This window comes from Coffea arabica, chromosome 11e (genome assembly GCF_036785885.1).
Source record: "Coffea arabica cultivar ET-39 chromosome 11e, Coffea Arabica ET-39 HiFi, whole genome shotgun sequence".
Taxonomy (NCBI): domain Eukaryota; kingdom Viridiplantae; phylum Streptophyta; class Magnoliopsida; order Gentianales; family Rubiaceae; genus Coffea; species Coffea arabica.
This window is the reverse complement of record NC_092331.1, coordinates 42,249,260-42,271,834: the sequence shown is the minus strand read 5'-3', so window position 1 is coordinate 42,271,834 and position 22,575 is coordinate 42,249,260. Positions and strand designations below refer to the sequence as shown.

Genomic DNA, 22,575 nt, shown 5'->3' with positions numbered 1-22,575 from the left:
GTATAATTAGACAAATAAAAGTGGCCAGTCACAAATAAAAAAACTCAAAGTCACGAAATAACATTTCCTTTTCATTCAATTTCATGCCATAAATTGACAAAGACAAGATATTTCATCCTACTTGCCCTCGTCTGGAGCTTATTCAAATCGAAGCGCATCAGTATATGCAAGTATTATTATACAAACTAGATTAAGAGTACCAATGCTTTACATGTTAAACACACCAAGAAAGCAGTGAGAGCATGTTAACAACCAGAGAGGGAGAAAAATAAAGGTGGAACAAAACCAGCAAGATGTGATGAAATCTTCCACTCCTCAAATTGTAATCCTTCACCTGTATGCATTTTCATCTGTCACAGCTATTGTAAGCAAGACAAAATATCTGAAGACGTCTTCCTTTCTCAAAATATAACCCATCTTTAAAGAGTCCTTTTTTTGGGGTGGGGTGGAGAACAACATAAGTCCTTTTTGTTCCTTGTTAATAGAACTGTAAATATAGCAAGGGACAATCATATCCCGTTCTTTGTTCAACAGCGAATAATGTTACTAGAAGGGTGCACTAGAACCTATGAAAAATTGTTCTAAAACAAGCCACATTTGGATATAAGCCACAAGGCAGTGGCAGATCAAGGCCCCGGCAGATGCAATTTGTTGATATTTATTAGTAGTCTGGAAATACAAAGTATCCATTTGCAATAATTGCAGGAATAACATCTAAGAATAACATCACTTTAATTAGAAAAATCAAATTGTAATTCTTCTCTTGTATGCATTTTCATCTGTCACAAATATTTTTTAATTTTTTTAAGGCATCTGTCACAACTGTCGAAGATATTATCTCCTATGATTATGGGAGATATTATCTCCCATGATTATGAGATTTTATTGCTTATGATCAATCAAGTTTGAATAGAAGATAGGATATGAGTTGATTATGTAATCCCTAAAATCATGGTTCTATTACCTTAAGTTGTGGCAGAACTATAATAGGGTTGTCCTATAAATGCCTACCTTGTAAGCATATTTGGTGTGTGGGAAAATAAAGAAAAGCAGAGTTTTTTATTTATTTCCTTTTCTTTTTAAAAAACTTTCATGGTATCAGAGCTCCGGCTGTGTACTAATTTCTGCCATGAACTACCGAGCAGCCATGACTGGATCTACTGCTCACACAAGAGAAGACTCATCCTCGTCTTCAGTAGTTATCCAAACTATAGATTACTCTGCTTCAAATTCTCCTTCCCTACAAATAACCGTTCATAAATTAAATGGTTCCAATTATCTGGAATGGGCTCAATCCGTAAAACTGGCTATTGATGGCAGAGGTAAACTCGGCCACCTTACTGGAGAAATTCAACAACCAGCTGCTGAAGATCCCAATTTGAAGAGATGGCATTCAGAGAACTCTCTAGTTATCGCTTGGTTGATAAACTCTATGGAACCAGCGATAAGAAAGCCAAACTTATTTCTGCCCACAGCCAAAGATGTGTGGGACGCTGTCCGGGATATGTATTCCGATATAGAGAATTCGTCTCAAATTTTCCATCTCAAGACGAAATTGTGAAAATCAAGACAAGAAGATAGAGATGTTACAACCTATTACAATCAGATGGTAACTTTATGGCAGGAATTGGATCTTTGTTATGAGGATGAATGGGACTGCCGTGCAGACAGTGTTCGATACAAGAAATGGGAGGAGAATGACTGAGTCTATGTCTTCCTGGCTGGACTAAATCAAGAACTTGATGAGGTGCAAGGTCGTATTTTGGGCAGGAAGCCTCTTCCCTCCATTCATGAAGTATTTTCTGAGGTCAGAAGAGAAGAATCAAGGCGTAAGGTGATGCTAAAGTCCAAGGCAGAGTGTGAAGTTAAGACTTCAGCATTGGTTTCTAAGGGAACAGATTTGGACGGAGATAAATGAAGGAAGCCTTGGTGTGAACACTGTAAAAAGTCGTGGCACACAAAGGACACGTGCTGGAAATTACATGGGAAACCATCGAATTTCAAGAAGAAAAATGGAGGTGATAGCAAGGTGTTGCAGACTGTGAATGAGGATTCTCAAAAGCAACAAACTGACTCTGAGATACCGGCCTTCACAAAGGAACAATTAAACCAACTGTACAAACTCTTTAAGTCTCCACAATTTTCAGTCACTGAACCAAAAAGCTTCACTCCTTTCTGTTCTTTTGCTAAAAATGGTAATCTTTTTACTGTTGCTCTTTCATGTAAAACATCAAATGCATCTTGTCCACGGATTGTATGGGTTATTGATTCTGGGGCCACTGACCATATGACCAGTTAGTCACAGTTATTTTCTACCTACAGTCCATGTGCAGCCAATAAAAGAGTCAAGGTTGCTGACAGATCATTATCCGTCATAGCTGGCATAGATTCCGTTGTCATCTGTCCTACTCTAACACTTCATAGAGTTCTTCATTTTCCAAATTTATCATGCAATTTGCTGTCCATAAGTAAATTAACTAGGGATCTCAAGTGTCGGATTAATTTTTTCCCCTCTTTTTGTGAGTTTCAGGAACTGACCACAGGGAGGATGATTGGATGTGCTAGAGAAAATGGGGGACTTTACTTCCTTGAAGATGGATCAAATTTGTCAACACCAATCAAAAACACATGTTACGGGTCTGTCTCTATTACTAGTAATAAAGAGATTATGTTATGGCACTTTAGACTAGGACATCCTAGTTTTTATTACATGAAATATTTATTGCCAGATTTGTTTAAGAATAAAGATTCATCTTCCTTTCAATGTGAAATCTGCGAATTGGCTAAACATCATCGGTCTACATTTTCTATACATCCTTATCAACCATCAAAACCATTTTTTCTATTACATACTGATGTTTGGGGTCCCTCTAGAATTTCAACTCCGTCTGGAAAACAATGGTTTGTTACATTCATCGATGATCACACAAGAGTTTGTTGGGTGTATTTGTTAAGAGAGAAATCAGAGGTTGCAAGTGTGTTTCAAAATTTCTACAGCATGGTTTTGAGCCAATTTCAAGAAAAAATCAAAATTGTTCGGAGTGACAATGGAAAAGAATATTTCAATAAAATTTTGGGAAGTTTTTTTTCTTGAAAAAGGAATTGTGCATCAAATCTCCTGCAATGATACCCCCACAACAGAATGGGGTAGCTGAAAAAAAAAAAAATCTTTTAGAAGTGGCAAGGACATTACTTTTTTCAAGAAATGTTCCTAAATATCTATGGGGCGAAGCAATTTTAACTGCTACATATCTCATAAACAGAATGCCCACAAGAATCTTGAATTTCCAAACTCTGAATTTTTTCAAAACACTTTATCCTATTTCTCGATTAACATATGAAGTCTCATTAAAGGTGTTTGGGTGCATAGCCTTTGGTCACAATCATGAACAAGGTCGAAGTAAGTTAGACCCTCGAGCAAAAAAATGCATTTTTGTTGGATATGCACCCACGCAAAAGGGGTATAAATACTTTGATCCCATTTCGAAAAAAATGTTTGTAACCATGGATATAACATTTTTTGAAGATAAACCTTTTTTTGGAGATCCTCTTTGGGGGGGACTCGGCATGTAGAAGAACTTGTAGAAGATGATGATGTTTTTTGTATTGAAAATCAAATTCCTGATCAAAATTTTGTTGATAGGAGAATCGATTTTTCTGATTTTTTAGAAGAATCTACAGCACAATTTCCTCAACAAGAACCTTTTCAAGATAATAATCCAGAAAAATCAAACGATACTCTTCAATTTGCCCGTCAAAAGGATTTTGAAAAACTTGAAAAAATTGATCAGGGATTAGAAGAGGATCTCTTGTCTTTAGTGCTAATAACAGAGTCGAATTCTCTTAGTGAAAGAGATGGGAATGTAACTGAAAAAAACCTGAAAACCTATGTCAGGAAAAATCATCGAGGAAAAGATAAAGCTCCCCCTTCTCTTCACAACAAGGAATCCGAACCTAGGGCAGAATTTGATGTATTTGAGTCCTCAGATAAAGTTTCCTCTGATTCAAAGATTGCTGATTTGGGTCTTCCTATTGCACTTCGAAAAGGAGTGCGTTCTTGTACCAAAAACACCCCATGACTAACTATGTCTCTTATGAAAAGTTATCCCCTGCTTTCTTGACATTTACTTGACAAATTTCTTCTATGGAAATTCCAAAGAATGCACAGGAAGCATTACAAGTTCCAGAGTGGAGAAAGGCTATTGAAGAGGAGATGTATGCTTTTGAGAAGAATCAAACATGGGAAGTAACAAACCTGCCACAAGGGAAAAAGACAGTAGGGTGTAAATGGGTCTTTACCATCAAGTATAATTCCGATGGGACATTGGAACGGTACAAAGCTCGATTGGTGGCTAAAGGGTTTACTCAAACCTACGGGATCGATTATCTTGAAACTTTTGCTCCACGGGCAAAATTAAACACTATTAGGGTGCTTCTCTCAATAGCAGTAAACCTTGATTGGCCACTCCAACAACTTGATGTCAAGAATGCATTTTTAAATGGAGATCTGAAGGAAGAGGTGTACATGGATTCTCCCCCTGGATTTGAAGGAAAGTTTCAGTCTAGAGTTTGCAAGCTAAAAAAATCGTTATATGGTCTCAAACAATCTCCTAGGGCCTGGTTTGACAAATTTACTAGGTCGGTAAAAGATCAAGACTATACCCAAACTCAGAGTGATCACACCATATTTGTTAAACACTCCAAGGACGGGAGGATAGCAGTACTCATTGTGTACGTGGATGATATCATTCTCACAGGAGATGACTTAATTGAGATGGAGTGGTTGAAGAAAAGTCATGCTTCTAGCTTTGAAATCAAAGATTTGGGAACACTACCATATTTCTTAGGGATGGAGGTAGCTTGGTCCAAGAAAGGCATAGTTGGGTCCCAACGCAAGTATGTTTTGGATCTTTTAAAGGAAACAGGGATGAGTGGATGTCGACCTGCAGACACTCCTATGGATCCGAATCACAAGTTAACAGATATAAAAGATGGAACACCAGTTGATACTGCTCGATACCAAAAGTTAGTAGGCAAGCTAATTTACTTGGCTCACAATCATCTTGATATAGCCTTTTCAGTGAGTGTTGCGAGCCAGTTTATGCATTCTGCATATGAAGAGCACCTTGATGCTGTATATCGAATTCCGAGGTACTTAAAAAGTACTCCAGGAAAGGGATTGTTCTTTAAAAGGAAAGATCGAAAGACCATTGAAGCTTATACAGATGCTGATTGGGCATGATCAGTCATTGATAGAAGATCAACCTTGGGGTATTGTACCTTTGTATGGGGCAATTTGGTTACTTGGAGAAGTAAGAAACAAAGTGTTGTAGCTTGTAGTAGTGCAGAGGCAGAGTACCGAGCTATGGCTCATGGTGTGTGTGAGATGTAATGGCTGAAGAGAGTTTTAGAGGAGCTGAAAAGACCTATTGAACTTCCAATGAGGCTCTATTGTGATAACCAGGCGGCAATTAGCATAGCTCACAATCCTGTACAACATGATAGAACCAAACATATTGAGATTGACCGCCGCTTCATAAAAGAGAAACTTGAAGGAGGAATTATCTGCATGCCATTCGTGCCATCAGCTCAGCAGATAGCTGACATTCTCACCAAAGGACTCTTTAGACCAAATTTTGAACTTCCTACAAGCAAGTTGGGCATGATAAATATATATGCACCAACTTGAGGGGGGGTGTCGAAGATATTATCTCCTATGATTATGAGAGATATTAAATCCCATGATTATCTCTCATGATTATAGGAGATATTATCTCCCATGATTATCTCCCATGATTATGAGATATTATCTCCCATGATTATGGGATTTTATTGCTTATGATCAATCAAGTTTGAATAGAAAATAGGATATGAGTTGATTATGTAATCCCTAAAATCATGGTTCTATTACCTTAAGTTGTGGCAGAACTATAATAGGGTTGTCCTATAAATGCCTACCTTGTAAGCATATTTGGTGTGTGGGAAAATAAAGAAAAGCAGAGTTTTTTATTTATTTCCTTTTCTTTTTAAAAAACTTTCAACAACTATTGCAAGCAAGACAACAAAAATCTGAAGACGTCTTCCTTTCCCGAAATTATAACACATCTTAGCATTCTTTCTTTTTTTGACCCTAGAGGTGGGCACTGTGGGGAGGGGAATATAAGCCTTTTTTGTTGCTTGTTAATAGGTCTGTCAATATAGAAAGGGACAATCATAACCGCTGTTTGTTCAACAACAAATAAAGTTACTAGAAGGGTGCACTACAGCCTATGACAAATTGTGCTAAAACAAGGTACATTTGGATATAAGACACAAAGCAGTGGCAGCTCAATGCCTTTGATGCATGCAATTTGTGATATTGGATAGTAGATTGGATATGCAAGGTACCCAGTTGAAATAATTGCAAGGAATAGCATCTAAGAATAACATCTATTTAACTACAAAATTCAGAGTTTAGCATAAGCAGAAGAAAAAAAAAGTTTTTTTTTTAATTGTCCATTACTCTATAAAAAGATTAGAAGTCCTTGCTTATACCCATTGTGGTCAACTGGATGAATCTTATCTATCTAGGGCGACAATTTTTGTTATACTACATTCAGTCACATGCTTTCTAACAAGATTCGATGCTTTCTCAGTCATTTTTTCTTTCTTCTCCCATAAGCACTGAGGAAGCTTCCAAATTCAGCATTCAGAAAGGCCTAAAATACGGGGTCCTTGATGGATTTAGTCGAATACACTAGATTTCCCAAACTTTGGCAATGGGGATGCGAGGAAATTTGGCTGAATGCAGGATAAAGAGTAGGCACTGCTGAGTCATAGACCATAGCTATTAGCATCCTTTGAAATTCCCTAAAATTTATTGTAAATAGTCCAAACACAAAAGACTTCTACATATCCTAGAAATCAAATACTATGGAGAAAATTAATATATCTTAAAACTATTGAAGTCCATTCTTAGTGGATTTCAGAGAATCATTCAGGTAAACTTGGTCAAAAACATATAGACGTTCCACAAATAATTAAACAAGGAAAGAAAACTCCCAACTACTACAGCAAATAATTAATTACAACAATTCCTTTTGGCCATAATAACTTTTTGACAACTAGCAAATTTAAGAAAATACTCAAAACACAAATAATAATGGGTCACTAGAGATACATCAGAGAGATTCTACTTTAGTATTAAGTTAACATTCAAGATTCAATAATTAATTTTTTTCCCACAAAGAAGTTTTACTAGTAGAGAGGACAAAATTAGGAAGGAAATCCTGAAAGAAAATATGTCTAAAACCACCAAGTAACAAGAAGTCAATTCCCTGCACATATGCCAGTAAAACATTCAGAAAATCACAACTTAGCAATGTTGAAAGGACAAAAGACAATATGGGAAACTCATACATGTAATACATAGTTATAATTCTGTTTTATTTTTGAATGAATTACTGCTAAAAGAAAAAGTAACCAAGTATCTAAAAACCACCACCAGAGTTCGATATGGATGATCTTTCATGCGCATGGTGGAAGAAAAGCTATGTCTCTACGCTAAACCATCTGACAAATCATAACATATAAATGAAACCCTTCCCTTTGCCTTGGTCCAAGAGGGAGTTAGACTTAAGGAGAGTCATTTCAAATTAGATTTGTACATTTCATGTGTTCTTTTTATCAAGATTGACAATGAACTGTACAGATCCCCAAGGCACCACCTCCACTGACGATGCACATAGACATAACACTCATACTTGCACATCCATGTACAATGTAACACATCACAGACAAAGCACCCTGCCGACGGAACAGAATGTGGTGGTCACACACACACTCATGAGATGGAAGCAATTAAATGTAGAAGAAGGTGGCTGGTGATTTGAGGAGATTTGGGGATGGGGTACGGGCTTTTGCCCCCGGGTGGGGGGCGGGAGAAGGTAGTATAAAGTTGCTGCTGGTTGCTAGAAGAGAAGGTCAACTGAAGGAAGGAAGATTAGCAAAAGATTTGAGTTTGCTGATCTTATTGACCAGGTAAGGAATTGATGGTGGTACTCATAGAAATACTCAAACAGAGGAGATATTGGGCCAACCGATGGTTGAGAATGGGCAAGGGCATGGTTGGGCTGCAATTTAAGTCCTCATTTTTATTTGGATTATCTATTTAACCTAATTAGAAGTGGAGTTAATTACAAAATGTCATTTAATTTTGATAAATAATCATATATTTTAAGGGGCTTAGATGTAATTAATCCTTCAATAGACTGCACAAGACAATAGGAGAAGCATAATCCTTAAATTGATAACATCACAATATGTTCCCCATCCTACACAATCATAGGACACATAGCCCATTAAAGAATCTTAGAAATAAGTGATAACACATGAGATATTAGAGCCACCTTGAAGCAACTCTTCACCTTTCAAGAACCAGCCTATGAAACCCAAAATAAAGATGCAAAGATGAAGATTATTCTGTTACATACTGCTCTAGTTATGGTTTGAGTATTATGCTGGGACAGAGGGGAAAGGAAAGGGAAGGCTGATTTTTTGAGTTGTTTGATTAAAGTCTCAAGATACCAACCTGCTCAAGCAAAAGTGCTGCCTGCGATTCCTTTAATTGCTCTTGCAGTGTCATTGTCATCTGCAGTAGTGATTGCTTCTCCACATCCATATTAATTCCAGCTGCAGATAGCATCTCATGAACAGCCTGGACAACTTCTGCAGCTGAGACTCGGCCATGCTGGAGATCTTGAACTGGTTGCTGTTGCACACGGCAGAAGCATTTATCAACTTGTATGGTCAAGGTAAAAGAGTTAATAGTAGATGATCAGGGGGGAAAAATCAATAAGCATATGATCCAATTGATAGACCATGACTAAACGATTATAAAAGTCCAAACAACTGCTGATGCAGCCACCCCAGTCACATTAAACAATTTCAACATCAGACATTGAAAATATGACTCTCCCAAACACTAAATACAGGAGATCACTACATAACCTCTTGGGACAGAAAGAAAGAAAGAGAGAGAGAAATGGTTAAATGTATCAAGAGCACTCATAATTTACAATCAAACTTTGCAAATACAATTATATGCAGAAATTGTTGTTACACAGAATATAGGTATGATTCTTGAAAGCATGTGGAATGGTCTTTTTTTCTCCCATGCTTTCTACTCAAAATTTTTTAAGCGGCAACGAAGATAACAGTAGAAAAAATCTGTAAATGCGGTCATCTGTCTTTTCTTTGGTCCTTTTAAGTTCATTTACAAATATTGTTATACATATTCGATCCCGTGTGTTTTCACAAGGTTTGGCATGACCAGCAAATAACTTGATCAATTGAAGCTCAGTTAGCCATAAATGAAGTATGGAGTCTATATTAGCTCTAATCCATAACAATGTCCATATCTTAGATAACTGAGGGTATGGCAGATTTCTATTCACAACCAGGGTGTGACTTTAACAGATCGTCTAAATTTCATTTTGAGTGCCTTCACTCTCCAATGTTGTGTTCTACAACAAATTTCAATTCACACCAATTACATTAGTGTTGTAGTTCTACAAAAACTTAAAATTATCCAATAAAAGTTAAAACAACTTAATATATCTTTTCTTTAACTCCTAAGGCAGTGACAGAATTTTCCAAGACCAAAATAGAAATCTCACCATGTTAGCGTTGAAAAAAAAAAATTCACTGGGCCTTGAAACCAATAAAAATGCTTATATTAGACCATATCAAGTGACCAAGAATTATATCTACTGTTCGTTAGTAAGAAGTGGACTTGTATACAGTGTCCAGCAGCATCTTGCCATGAAAAAAATTTGGCCCCAGTGGCTTCATGCCTATAAATTGATGGAACTTCAATTTAATTCAGTACAAGAAGATGGGATTAATACTGTAGAAAAGAACTAGAACAGGGATAGCAAAACCTGTGGTTAGTACTTCACCTTCTCTTAGTAAATTTTAGATTTAGTAAGGTGAATTGTTTGGCATTGATCTGAAACCATGCTTTAGTCTAGCCACAAGAAATGACATAAGCAGAAGGTTTGGTGAATAAATGAACAGTGCCTATGATTCATTTTAAAATTTACTATGCTTACCTCTTTATACTCCTTGATGCAAAGAGGCATATTTAAGTGCAATTCATAAATTAGATTAGCTATGTTGATCCACTACTATCATCCTCTTTAGCTTTAGTGGGCTGCTCTATCATATCAAGGAACACAAATGTAATTTGCAAACAAGAAGGCTCATACCCCATGAGATCTCGTAATGGCTCTGCTAGATCCAACAATGCCACTCTCAATTTCAGTGTGGTGATCGTCCAGATTAGTTACTGAAGAAGCATCGCTGCTGACTGAAACACTTCTGAATGAGAAAACGTGTGAAGAAAGAAGAAGTTCAGTTATCCCTGGAGATGTTTCCACCTTAAGTCTGTAAAGTGCTTGACCTGCTGAAGGTTTTACATCCTCAGCAACCCTGCCATACTTTAATTTTTCTCGATTTTGAGATCTCCATACCACTACTTCGCCCCTATAGAAAGGCCTTAACGGGAGAAGTTGCACTTGAAGTGCATCTTGGGGCAGTATATCATTCCCCATCAACTCATCTGTTCCATTTCCTTGCTCAGCCACTTTTTTTTGAGAGCAAAGTTTCAAGGCTGTGGCTAGTATCATCTCAGAGCCCTCAGGACACAGAAACAGAGATCCAATAGGCAGTGAAATTGAGGAGTCTAGAACCCGGCTAACAACAATTCCAATGACATCAACAACAGAGACATAATCTGGTGGTTCGGCAACTAAGACACTAGTTTCAAACTTGTCAACAAAATAAAGGGCCCGATGCAGTGATCTTTCCTGCCACTCTGGAACCATTGATTCCTCACTAACATGAGTAATATCTAAGCGCTTTGGAAGGAGCAAAAACTGAGTGTACAAGCATTTAACAAACTTCAAATTTTCTGCAACCATTTTAAGGGACCTCTGTACATTCTGAAGAACGGGGTTGAAAGCAGGAACTTCACTTGCAATGCTACCAACGATGGTCCACAAGGCAGCTTGAAATGATTTACTCAATAACCTGTGTTTTACTTCTTCTAGTTGCAGTGATTGAATACACTGCAAAGTCTGTAGATCTTCCCTGGTATCTAGTTCCTAAAACGAGATGAAAGAATACACCATTAGAGAGAAAAAGCTTTTTCTCAGCACATATTTGAACTACAGACACTAGAGTAAACATGCAAACTTAAAGTAACTCAACAATAGGTGAATTCAAAAAAATTGTTATACCTCAACAACCACATCTGAAAGCTTTTTAATGGCCAAGGCCATACATATTCCTTCAGGGAGGTCACTGTGAACAAATCGCAGCCTGGAAACATCAATGTATTTGAGAAAATGGGAACTATGAGAATCAACATAAACACATGACTTTGCATGAACAAGTCTGCAGCCATCATCAGGCACAATAGCCTCAGATCCCCAGTTACACGCTTCTGATGAGACTGCCTCATCACAAACAAAATACAAAATTTCCATCACAGCACGGAATTCATTTGGATTCAGTCGTTGATAACCACAAGCCTTTTGAAGATTTATAAGAAGATCCCTTGCAGCAGCAATAGAGAATGTGTCCTGAAGTCCCAAGTCCTTCAATATCTTTACAAATGGAAGATATAGTGCAGGAAGTTCAAATGCAAATGGGGAAAGATTAATCGTCAGTCGTGCAAAAAGGGCACCAGCTGTCACTAAACGTGTGCCATTTGCCGCTGGAATGAATGCTACTTTCCGTAATTCTGAAATGTCTGACCAAAAAAAAATGAAGATTAAAAGAAGTACTTGATATAGTTAAGGTCGTCATCAACATAAAGTTACTGTCCAAGCTCCAGTTCTTCTCAGACCCTAGAACTCCTACATCTTTTGTAAAGCCATAAGAAGCACACAAAGACATCACCAAAATTATGTACAAAGCCTAAACCAAAGCCTATCACCAGACCTATAGTGTGCTATTTAATCTCAACCGAGTCTAAAATTTGATACAGATATGAGAAAGGATATGGTTACAAGGAAAAGATAAGACCTGCCATTTTTTGTTAAGACATATCCACAACTTTACTAGACGCTCCTACTGAAAATTTCACCAGGTTTTAGCCCCAATAGACTTCTTATACTTTTCCAAAAGGTGATGCAGACATTAACTAACTATGCTCGATTCCTTGTCTTCATAGCATTCATTTTTCCAGTTAAAAATATTCTCATTAATATAATTTTTTGAGGTCTCTAAAATGGTCATGCTTAAAAAGGGTTTTAGAGTCAATTAGTGGGTGCTGCAATCAAGCAACCTAATCACACTTGTGATTAATTTATTTGATTCTGTTTAACCCCAGCCCAAAAATTTTTTTTCTTTTCTTACTTCTTGCTTGCTTATCTTTTTCTTCTGCTAGCTGGAAGAAAGAGATGTCCTTCACTTTCCCAACAGAAGATACTATCTAGTTTTATCAAATTAGTCTTCCTGAATGTCCTATTGGTTACGCATATTGAGTTTATGCAGGATTTGAAAGCAAAATTCATCTACAACAATAATGTAGCTTTGACCAGAGTAATGCTGAGTTCAGAGTTCTAGGACAGAAAGGAAAACTCGAGGAAACTTTAAATTATTGTTGAAAATCTAGAATATCTTTTCTGTACAGCAATAAATTCTATGTATATCCCATGATTTCTGCTCTATTTTAGGATAAAATAATTTACTCCTAATGTATTTTAGGATAGAATAAATTAGCTCCTAATTTTTAGATTACAGATTTCATGAAATTGACAAAAGTCAAATTCCATTTGTATAAATGTTGTACAAAGCCTAGAACAAAAGAGATAACAGAACAATTCAGTTTTCATTTTGTTCATGGTATCAAAGCTTTTGCTCTTGGGACCTCTTTTTGTCAGCCTTCATTGCTGATTTTTTCATTAGGCCTTCATTGCCAATTTTTCTTTGAAACCTCCAACATGTTTGAAACTGAAACATCAGAAATCAACTCCAATACCAAATCAGAAGAGCCCTCAAATATTCCGCAAACAGGAGATTTGCAGAGTATCCAGGCAGCCTACAGGCTCAACGGAAAAAACTATTTGAAGTGGTCACAATTTGTTCAAACATTTCTCAAAGGATAGGGCAAAATCAGCCACTTGCTTGGAACTGTACCGAAAAAGGGAGATCCTAAATTCGCTGCTTGGGATGAAGAGGATTCTATGGTCATGTCATGGCTGTGGAACTCCATGTTACCTGAAATAAGCGATACTTGCATGTTCCTACCAACAGCTAAAGATATATAAACTACTATTCGACAGACCTATTCAAAGGCAGGAGATGCTGCCCTAATCTATGAGATCAAAACAAACATCTCAGCCACTAAACAAGGCAACCTTTCTGTTACTCAATATGCCAATCTTCTGCAAAATCTATGGCACGAACTGGACCAATATCGGTGTGTTCAGATGTTGTGTAGTGAAGATATAGCCACCTTGAAAAACTTTATCGAAAAGGATAGAGTTTATGACTTCCTTGTAGGTCTGAATGTGGAATTTGATCAGGTCAGAGTCCAGATATTGGGGAAGGAAAGATTATCATCTCTGAATGAAACAATATCATTGATCCGAGCTGAAGAGAATAGGCGAGAAGTCATGTTGGAGCCTAAAACATTAGAAGGCTCGGCAATGATTTCTACAAAGTCAAACAATAAGCAAAGATAGGTAATGGGCGTACAGAGTCAAATAAAGACACAATTTGGTGCACATACTGCAAAAAACCGCGCCATACGCGAGATGATTGCTTCAAACTCCATGGGAAGGAACAAGTCCTTAGTCGAAAAGGAGGATTCAAAGGAGGAAAACCTCACTTAACTGATGGAGAATCCAACCAGGTTGGTATAGGAGAATTCAAGAAAGAAGAAATTGAAAAGCTAAGAAACCTTCTAAATTCCCTTGAAAAGTCCTCTAGTACGTGTTCATTGGCTCAATCAGGTAAGTACCTTAACTCTTATGCTTTAAGTGCCTCAAACATGTCTTCTCTAGGCTCTTGGGTCATCGACTCAGGAGCTACTAACCATATGACTCACAGCCCAATCAAATTTATAACATACAACCCATGTCCTGGAAATAGGAAAATTACTGTTGCGGATGGATCTCCTATAACTATTGCAGGCCAAGGGACAGTAAATCTATCAAATTCGTTGTCCCTAAATAATGTGTTGCATGTCCCAAAATTGTCCTCTAATCTCATATCCATCCATCAAATTACCAAAGATCTGAACTGTAAAGTAACTCTCTATTCTACTCATTGTGTTTTTCAGGATTTGGTTACGGGGAGGACGATTGGACTTGCTAAGGCGAATGATGGGCTTTATTACCTTGAGGAAAAGAGTGGCAACAAGAAGAACAATAATCAGTTATCCCTCACCTGCTCCTCAAATAATAAATCCGAAATTTGGCTTCATCATTTCCGTCTCAATCATCCATCTTTTATTTTACTTCAAAGCATGTTTCCTTCACTTTTTAAGAATGAAGATGTTAGTAGTTTTCATTGTGATACATGTGAAATTGCTAAACATCATAGACTATCATTTCCATTGAGTAATACAAGATCTACTAGACCTTTCTCTTTGTTACATACTGATATTTGGGGGCCTTGTAGAGTTTCTAGTATTTCTGGAGCAAAATGGTTTGTCACATTCATTGATGATTGTACTAGAACTACTTGGTTATTTCTTATGAAAGAAAAATCAGAAGTAAGTAGTATTTTTCCAATGTTTCATAAAATGGCTTGTACACAATTTGGAGGTTTGATTAAAAGAGTAAGATCTAACAATGCAAGAGACTATTTTAATCAAATTCTCTCATCTTTTTTCCAAAAAGAGGGTATAATACATGAGTCATCTTGTGTAGACACACCCCAACCAAATGGGATTGCTGAATGGAAAAATAGACATTTACTCAATGTGACTCGAGCAATTTTGTTTCAACATAAAGTTCCAAAAACCATTTGGGGGGAGACTGTTTTAACTCCTGCACATTTGATAAATAGAGTACCTAGCAAAGTGCTAAATAATCAGAGTCCCATTGCTGCTCTTTCTGTTTTTTTACCCTGATTTTAATGTCTCTTGCACATTGTCACCAAAAGTGTTTGGTTGTGTTGCTTTTGTACATGTTCATGCACACCAAAGAGGGAAACTTGATCCAAGAGCTTTAAAATGTATTTTTGTGGGATACTTAAACATAAAGAAAGGATACAAGTGTTATCATCCACCTTCAAAAAATTTTTTTACCTCCATGGATGTCACATTGGTTGAAAACCTTACTCTCAAAGTAACAATCCTTGTCTCCAGGGGGAGAGTTCTTGGGAAGATAAGGAATTTCTCCTTAATCTTCAAAGTCCTACACTAAACTTGAAGTCTTTCAAACCTGACCATACACCGAATTCCAAAGGAGAACATGCTAGCAGTGAACCTGAACCTAAATTTGAAGTTGAACATGCCAGTAAAGAAATTGAACCTGATCTTGGAGCTGAAAAAAAAATTGATTTAACTCCAACTACACCACTCAAGGTCTACTCAAGAAAGAAAGTTCATATTTCTGAACCTGTGCAAATCCAAGAATCTAAACCACAATCAGGTACTGAAAATTCTGTTCCTTCGTTCAATCTGACTCTGCTTCTTGTGAATTTAATGATTTAGACCTGCCTATTGCTGTTTGAAAAGGAACACGAGAATGCACTAAGCATCCAATCTCAAATTTCGTGTCTTTCCATAGACACTCTCCACAACATAAAACTTTTCTTACCACCAACTCCATTTCAATCCCACAAACACTACAAGAGGCACTTAGAAATAAGAACTGGCTACAAGCTATGAAAGAGGAGATGAATGCCCTAGAGAGAAATAAAACTTGGGAAATTGTAAACTTGCCTAAAGGAAAGAAAACAGTGGGGTGTAAATAGGTGTTTACTTTGAAATATAGAGCTGATGGTTCATTAGAAAGGCATAAAGCTCGGTTGGTCGCAAAAGGATATACACAGACATATGGGATAGATTACCAAGAGACCTTTACACCCGTTGCAAAAATGAATACTGTGTGTGTTCTTTTGTCTTTAGCCGCTAACTTTGGCTGGTGTTTACAGCAATTTGATGTTAAGAATGCATTCTTACATGAGGATTTAGAAGAAGAGGTGTACATGGAACCTCCACCGGGTTTCAATGAAATGTTTTTTGAAAAGAAAGTGTGCAGGTTAAAGAAAGCTTTATATGGATGAAAACAATCGCCAAGGGCTTGGTTCGGAAGATTTACTAAAGTGATGCTAGCAATGCAATACAAACAAAGTCAATGAGATCATACCTTGTTCATAAAACATTCAAAAGGAGGTGTTACAGCTCTACTTGTCTATGTAGATGACATCATCATCACCGGAAATGATCCAATTGAAAGAGAAACACTCAAAAAGTGCTTAGCAAAGGAGTTTGAAATTAAAGAACTACGGAACCTGAAGTATTTTTTAGGCATTGAGGTGGCATACTCAAGTAAAGACATCTTTGTTTCCCAACAAAAGTATGTCTTAGACTTGCTTAAAGAAACAGGCAATCTTGGATGCAAGGCAGCAAGCACACCCATTGAGCCTAACTTGAGATTGAATGAAGAGAAAGATGATAGCACTGTAGATAAGGGAAGATATCAGCGGTTGGTTGGGAAACTGATATAGTTGTCCCATACAAGGCCGGACATAGCATTTGCCGCAAGTGTAGTAAGCCAATTTATGCATGATCCAAGAGAGAAACACTTGCAGGCTGTCAACAGAATTATATCCTACCTCAAAGGGACACCGGGTAGAGGAATTTTGTTCAAGAAAAATGAAGGATTGCTCATAGAGGCATATATTGATGCTGATTATGGAGGCATATACTGATGCTGATTATGCAGGTTCTGGTGTAGATCGTAGGTCAACTTCAGGATATTGTACATTTCTTGGTGGGAACCTAGTGACATGGAGGAGTAAGAAGCAATCGATTGTTGCAAGATCAAGTGCTGAAGCAGAGTTTAGAGCTATGGCTCGTGGAGTTTGTGAATTGCTATGGCTCAAAATAATACTTGATGACCTTAAAATCAAGTGGGAAGGACCTATGAAACTCTATTGCAACAAATGTCTGCCATCAACATTGCACACAATCCAGTGCAACATAATCGCACAAAGCACATCGAAGTAGATAGACATTCTATTAAAGAAAAGCTGGACAGCGACATGATTTGCACTCCATATGTAGCATCAAATAATCAATTGGCAGATGTCTTAATTAAGGGAATGCCAACTTCCAACTTAGAAGACATTACATGCAAGATGGGAATGGAAAATATCTGTTCACCATCTTGAGGGAGTGTGTTAAAAATCTAGAAAATCTTTTCTTTACAGCTATAAATTCTATATATATCCCATGATTTCTGCTCTATTTTAGGATAGAATAATTTACTCCTAATGTATTTTAGGATAGAATAAATTAGCTCCTAATTTTTAGGAGATTACAGATATCATGGAATTGACAAAAGTCAAATTCCATTTGTATAAATGTTGTACAGAGCCTAGAACAAAAGAGATAACAGAACAATTTATTTTTCTTTTTGTTCAATTATAAAAGAAAGTAAAGAAGAGAAAATTTGCAACTTCATTATGTGTTTGGGAGTTTTGAGAAAAAAGAGAAAAGATTATTAGTAGGTCTCTTTACAATTTTGCCCTTCAAATTTCAATATCTAGATGTTCGATAGTGGATCAAATACGACATTGTAACGCATTTTGTTAAGGAAACTCTAACTTTCTCCCTATTTCTTCTCACTTTTGAGAGGAAATGATAGGAAAGATGTAAGCCTGCCAAAAAGCTTTCTCAATCTCTCTCTTTCATTCCTCTTTCTCCTACTTAAACTCCCAAACAAATCTCTATTTCTTTTCTTGTTTCCGATTCTTTCTGTCCAAATAAAATGTGATGCCTGAAGAACAAAGCCAACCCAACAGCAAGAGGCTAACTGCAAAATCTAATGATAGCTAGCACTTTCTTGATCACTTATTACTCTTCAGTCACTTATAATTATAAGGCAAAACTTTTAGTACACTGCACTAGTGAAAACTTTAAGTATACCCCATTTTTCTGAGGAAGATGGGCTTTCCTTTTCTTGATTGTTTATTTTCTTATAGATTTACCAATGACCACATTGAATCGAGTTTTTCAGCACATGGGTCCCAGAAGACTACTATTATATCTGAGGAAGATTATGTTAAATTCCTACAGTACCAAGCTACAAATCACGCATCTCTTCCCTCTGCTTCTTTAGCACAAAAAGGTAATGACTCATGGATTATTGACTCCGGAGCTACTGATCATATGTCAGGTACCTCTAAAATTTTTTCTAATTTTCAAGAGTCTACTCCCTTTTCTCATGTTACTTTAGCTGATGGATCTACCACTAAAGTTAAAGGACTAGGCACTGTAGAAATTAATCAATCACTTCCGCTGTCTTCTGTTCTTTACGTACCCAATTTGCCCTTTAATCTAATGTCTGTTAGTAAGCTCACTAAATTTCTACAGTGTACAGTTACTTTCTCTCCTGATTCTGTTGTCATTCAGGATTTGAAGACAAAGAGGACGATTGGTGGAGGGCATGAGCATAATGGTCTTTACTTTCTCAACTTCAATGGTCCGATAGCATGTCCTGCTACTGTTTCTCCTCTTGAAATTCACTGTCGTTTAGGTCATCCATCTTTACAAAATTTGAAAAAGTTGGTTCCTACTTTGAGTCAATTATCTTCGTTAAAATGTGAGTCTTGTCAGTTAGGAAAGCATCATCGTGTTTCTTTTGCTCCTAGAGTCAATAAAGGGGTTTCTGAACCGTTTTTTGTTAGTTCATTCTGATGTTTGGGGTCCTAGTCGAGTCACTTCAAAGTTAGGTTTTAAATATTTTGTAATCTTTGTTGATGATTTTTCAAGAGTTACCTGGCTTTATTTAATGAAAGATCGTTCAGAACTATATTCCATTTTTTGTGCATTTGTTGCAGAAATAAAGAATCAATTTGGTGTGCCGGTACGTATACTTCGCAGTGATAATGCGAAAGAATATTTTTTCACTCCTTTTAATACCTTTATGAGTAAGTCTGGTATTATTCATCAATCCTCTTGTCCTCACACTCCACAACAGAATGGAGTTGCTGAAAGAAAAATTGGACATTTAATCGAAATTGCTCGAACACTGTTGTTGCACATGAATGTGCCCAAACAATTTTGGAGTGATGCAGTTCTAACTGCATGTTATTTAATTAATCGCATGCCATCTAATATTCTTGGAGGTCAATTACCTCACTCCATTCTTTTTCCTCATGAACTTGTGTTTAAATTACCTCCTCGTATTTTTGGATGTGTGTGCTTTGTTCATCAGCTTACTCCCGGGGTGGATAAATTAGATTCTCGTGCTATTAAGTGTATTTTCTAAGGATACGCACGAGCGCAAAAAGAGTATAGATGTTACAGTCCAGTTTTAAATCGATTTTTTACTTGTGCTGATGTTACTTTCTTTGAATCTACTCCATATTTTATCAAACACAGTATGCCTTGTGAGTTAGACCAGTGTCCCTCTTTTTCTTCTCCTGTTTTACCAGTCCCTTCCCCTTTATTATCTGAGTTATCTAGTCCACCAGATTCCATAGCTCGATTATCTCGTCCTCGTCTTCAAGTTTACTCTCGTCGTTCCATGGTTGAGAAAGTTCCTGATATGCCACGCACTTCACCAATTAACTCTCAAACTTCAAATTCAGGTATGACGCCCTCCTCTGAGTTAGATCTTCTTATTGCTTTACGCAAAGGCAAGAGACATTGTACTTCCCATCCTATTTCTAATTTTGTGTCTTATTCTCGTCTCTCTATGTCATATTCTTCTTTTGTTGCTTCCCTTGATTCTATCTGCATTCCTAAGTCTATTACCTATGCTCTTAATCATCCTGGTTGGAGATTAGCTATGCAAGAAAAGATGTCTGCTTTGGAACAAAATAGTACTTGGGATCTTGTCCCTCGTCCTTCAGGTAAGCCTGTTGTTGGTTGTAAATGGGTGTACACTATAAAGGTGCAGCCTAATGGTTCTATTGATAGATTGAAGGCTCGTCTGGTAGCTCGAGAATTTACTCAGGTGTATGTAGTAGACTACTTAGAAACATTTTCTCCTGTTGCAAAGATTACCTCGGTTCGCCTTCTTATCTCTTTGGCAGCAACTTACAATTGGCCATTGCATCAGTTGGATGTGAAAAATGCATTTCTGCATGGAGATTTGGAAGAAAAGGTCTATATGGAACAACTTCCTGGATTTGTTGTTCAGGGGGAGAATTCGCAGTTGGTTTGTCGTTTGAAAAAATCCTTATATGGATTGAAACAGTCTCCAAGCGCTTGGTTTGGCCGGTTTAGTAGTGTGGTCATGGAGTTCGGTCTGACGAGATGTGGAGTAGATCACTCTGTATTTTATGGGCATTCTAATGCTGGTAAAATTTTATTAGTTGTTTATGTGGATGATATTGTGATTACAGGTGATGATGTTGTGGGGATCCAGAAACTTAAATCCAATCTGCAGGCAAACTTTCAAACAAAGGATTTAGGTCATTTACAGTATTTTCTGGGTATTGAGGTAGCTCGGTCTAAATATGGGATTTATTTATGTCAAAGGAAATATGTACTCGATATGTTGAGTGAAGTTGGGATGTTAAGTTGCCGACCTGTGGATACTCCTATGGATCCCAATGTGAAATTAGCAAGAGATCAAGGAGCATTACTTGATGATCCTAAGCAATATCGAAAACTTGTGGGTAAGTTAAATTATCTCACTGTAACGAGACCTGACATTTCGTTTGCAGTGAGTGTTGTGAGTCAATTTCTTGATACCCCTCGTACTAGTCATTGGGATGCTGTTATACGGATTCTCAGGTATCTTAAGGGTGCTCCTGGAAAAGGGTTGCTGTATCAAAATCATGGACACACTGATATTGAAGGATATAGTGATGCAGATTGGGCCGGTTCTGCCTCAGATCGAAGATCGACCACAGGATATTGTGTGTTTGTTGGTGGTAATTTAGTGTCGTGGAAGAGTAAAAAGCAAACAGTTGTCTCCAGATCAAGTGCAGAATCTGAATACCGTGCTATGGCTTACACTGTGTGTGAGTTGATAATCAGGCGGCTGTCCATATTGCGTCTAATCCAGTGTTTCATGAAAGGACAAAACATATTGAAATTGATTGTCATTTCATTCGAGAGAAATTACTTGATGGAGTCATCAAGACATCTCATGTACCGTCTGCAGATCAATTGGCTGATTTGTTTACCAAGAGTTTAGGGGGCTCTAGGGTGAAATACCTTTGTAACAAGTTGGGTGCTTATGATATATATGCTCCAACTTGAGGGGGAGTGTTAGGAGAATATTAGTATTCTTGTAGATAATATATTAGTAAGGGTATTCTTGTAAATAGTTGGTTTGGTTTGTACTCCTATAAATACTAGTTGGTCACTCATAATACGGTGACTAGATGTTTTCCTCCCAAGATACCTGTTGATATAGATAAAAAAAAAAAAAAAAAAAGGGTTGGTCATATGACCCAATTAGCATGTGCAGAAGCTGTGAGGAGTCCAGGACTGAGACTCCTGATCACTAGGGATCAAAATGTAAAGTCGTCCTCTTCTTCTTGTTCTTTCCTTTAATATTTTCCTGAGGTCTTTAGTGCTGAGCAAAGAGGTTTTGACTGCTTTGCACATGCTTTAGATGAATAAACCTTCTACAATGCAAGGCAGTCATTAGAGACAGACGTAAAGTATTCCAATATTGGAACGTGAAAACGACTATAAAAGGGACTCAGAAATCACACATAAAATGAAAAAGAGAGAGAAGCTAGAAAACCTAATTAAGCATATTGATCAAAGATTGCTTGATGATATATAAAAACTAGAAAAGGAAATAAAAAATGATAGAGAGCCCTCTATCCAATATCATGAACTGTTTTCTTAAGCACCATAATACAAAAGGTATAAGCTTGGTTCAGGCTAAAAAAAGTAATAGGTAATACCTGAAGAAGATAGAGAATCCCAGGCATTTTCCAAATATTTCAAAACCTCAAATGAAGCTTCATCAATAGTCTTCGAACCAGGTGCAGCTGACCAATGAGCAAGTGTGTCTTCACCATTATTTTTCCCAATGGCCTGAAGCAGAAGTCAAAAAGAACCAACATATCCCATAAAGTAATGAAAGATATCATGAGACTAAGGTAACAGCAGCAATTTGAATTCACATCAACTTATCCATTCAAATAAACGAAGTTTAAATGGATTTGGATGACTAAAATCTTAATATCATTAAAAGGATAACCATATAAACCGAGTAAAGCTGGTAGATTTAAATAAATTATCATGCCAATCGTGTAAACATAATTACCAAAATAAGTATGAAACTGGACCAATAAAGAGAGGAAAGGAGGAAAAGTATTTCTTGTCAATTAAGAGTCCATTTGAGGTTGACAAGTTGGGCAAGGTCAGGAATA

General features: G+C 37.1%; 1 protein-coding gene and 1 long non-coding RNA gene across 2 annotated transcripts in view; one reads left to right on the top strand and one right to left on the bottom strand.

Annotated features, from left to right (window-relative positions):
- The window catches only part of LOC113719095 (uncharacterized), a 51,799-nt gene that overhangs the window by 484 nt on the left and 28,740 nt on the right, over positions 1 to 22,575 (bottom strand). Inside the window, exons 10-13 of the mRNA XM_027244125.2 lie at positions 22,105 to 22,237; positions 11,280 to 11,794; positions 10,248 to 11,144; positions 8,570 to 8,749 (exon numbers count right to left, since the gene is read on the bottom strand). Coding sequence (XP_027099926.1) covers positions 8,570 to 8,749; positions 10,248 to 11,144; positions 11,280 to 11,794; positions 22,105 to 22,237 — 1,725 coding nt within the window. The remainder of the gene's footprint in view (positions 1 to 8,569; positions 8,750 to 10,247; positions 11,145 to 11,279; positions 11,795 to 22,104; positions 22,238 to 22,575) is intronic.
- LOC140021086 (uncharacterized) lies at positions 1,019 to 2,788 on the top strand. The gene is made up of 2 exons (XR_011825061.1): positions 1,019 to 2,195; positions 2,531 to 2,788. It is a non-coding gene; the product is annotated as an uncharacterized lncRNA (long non-coding RNA).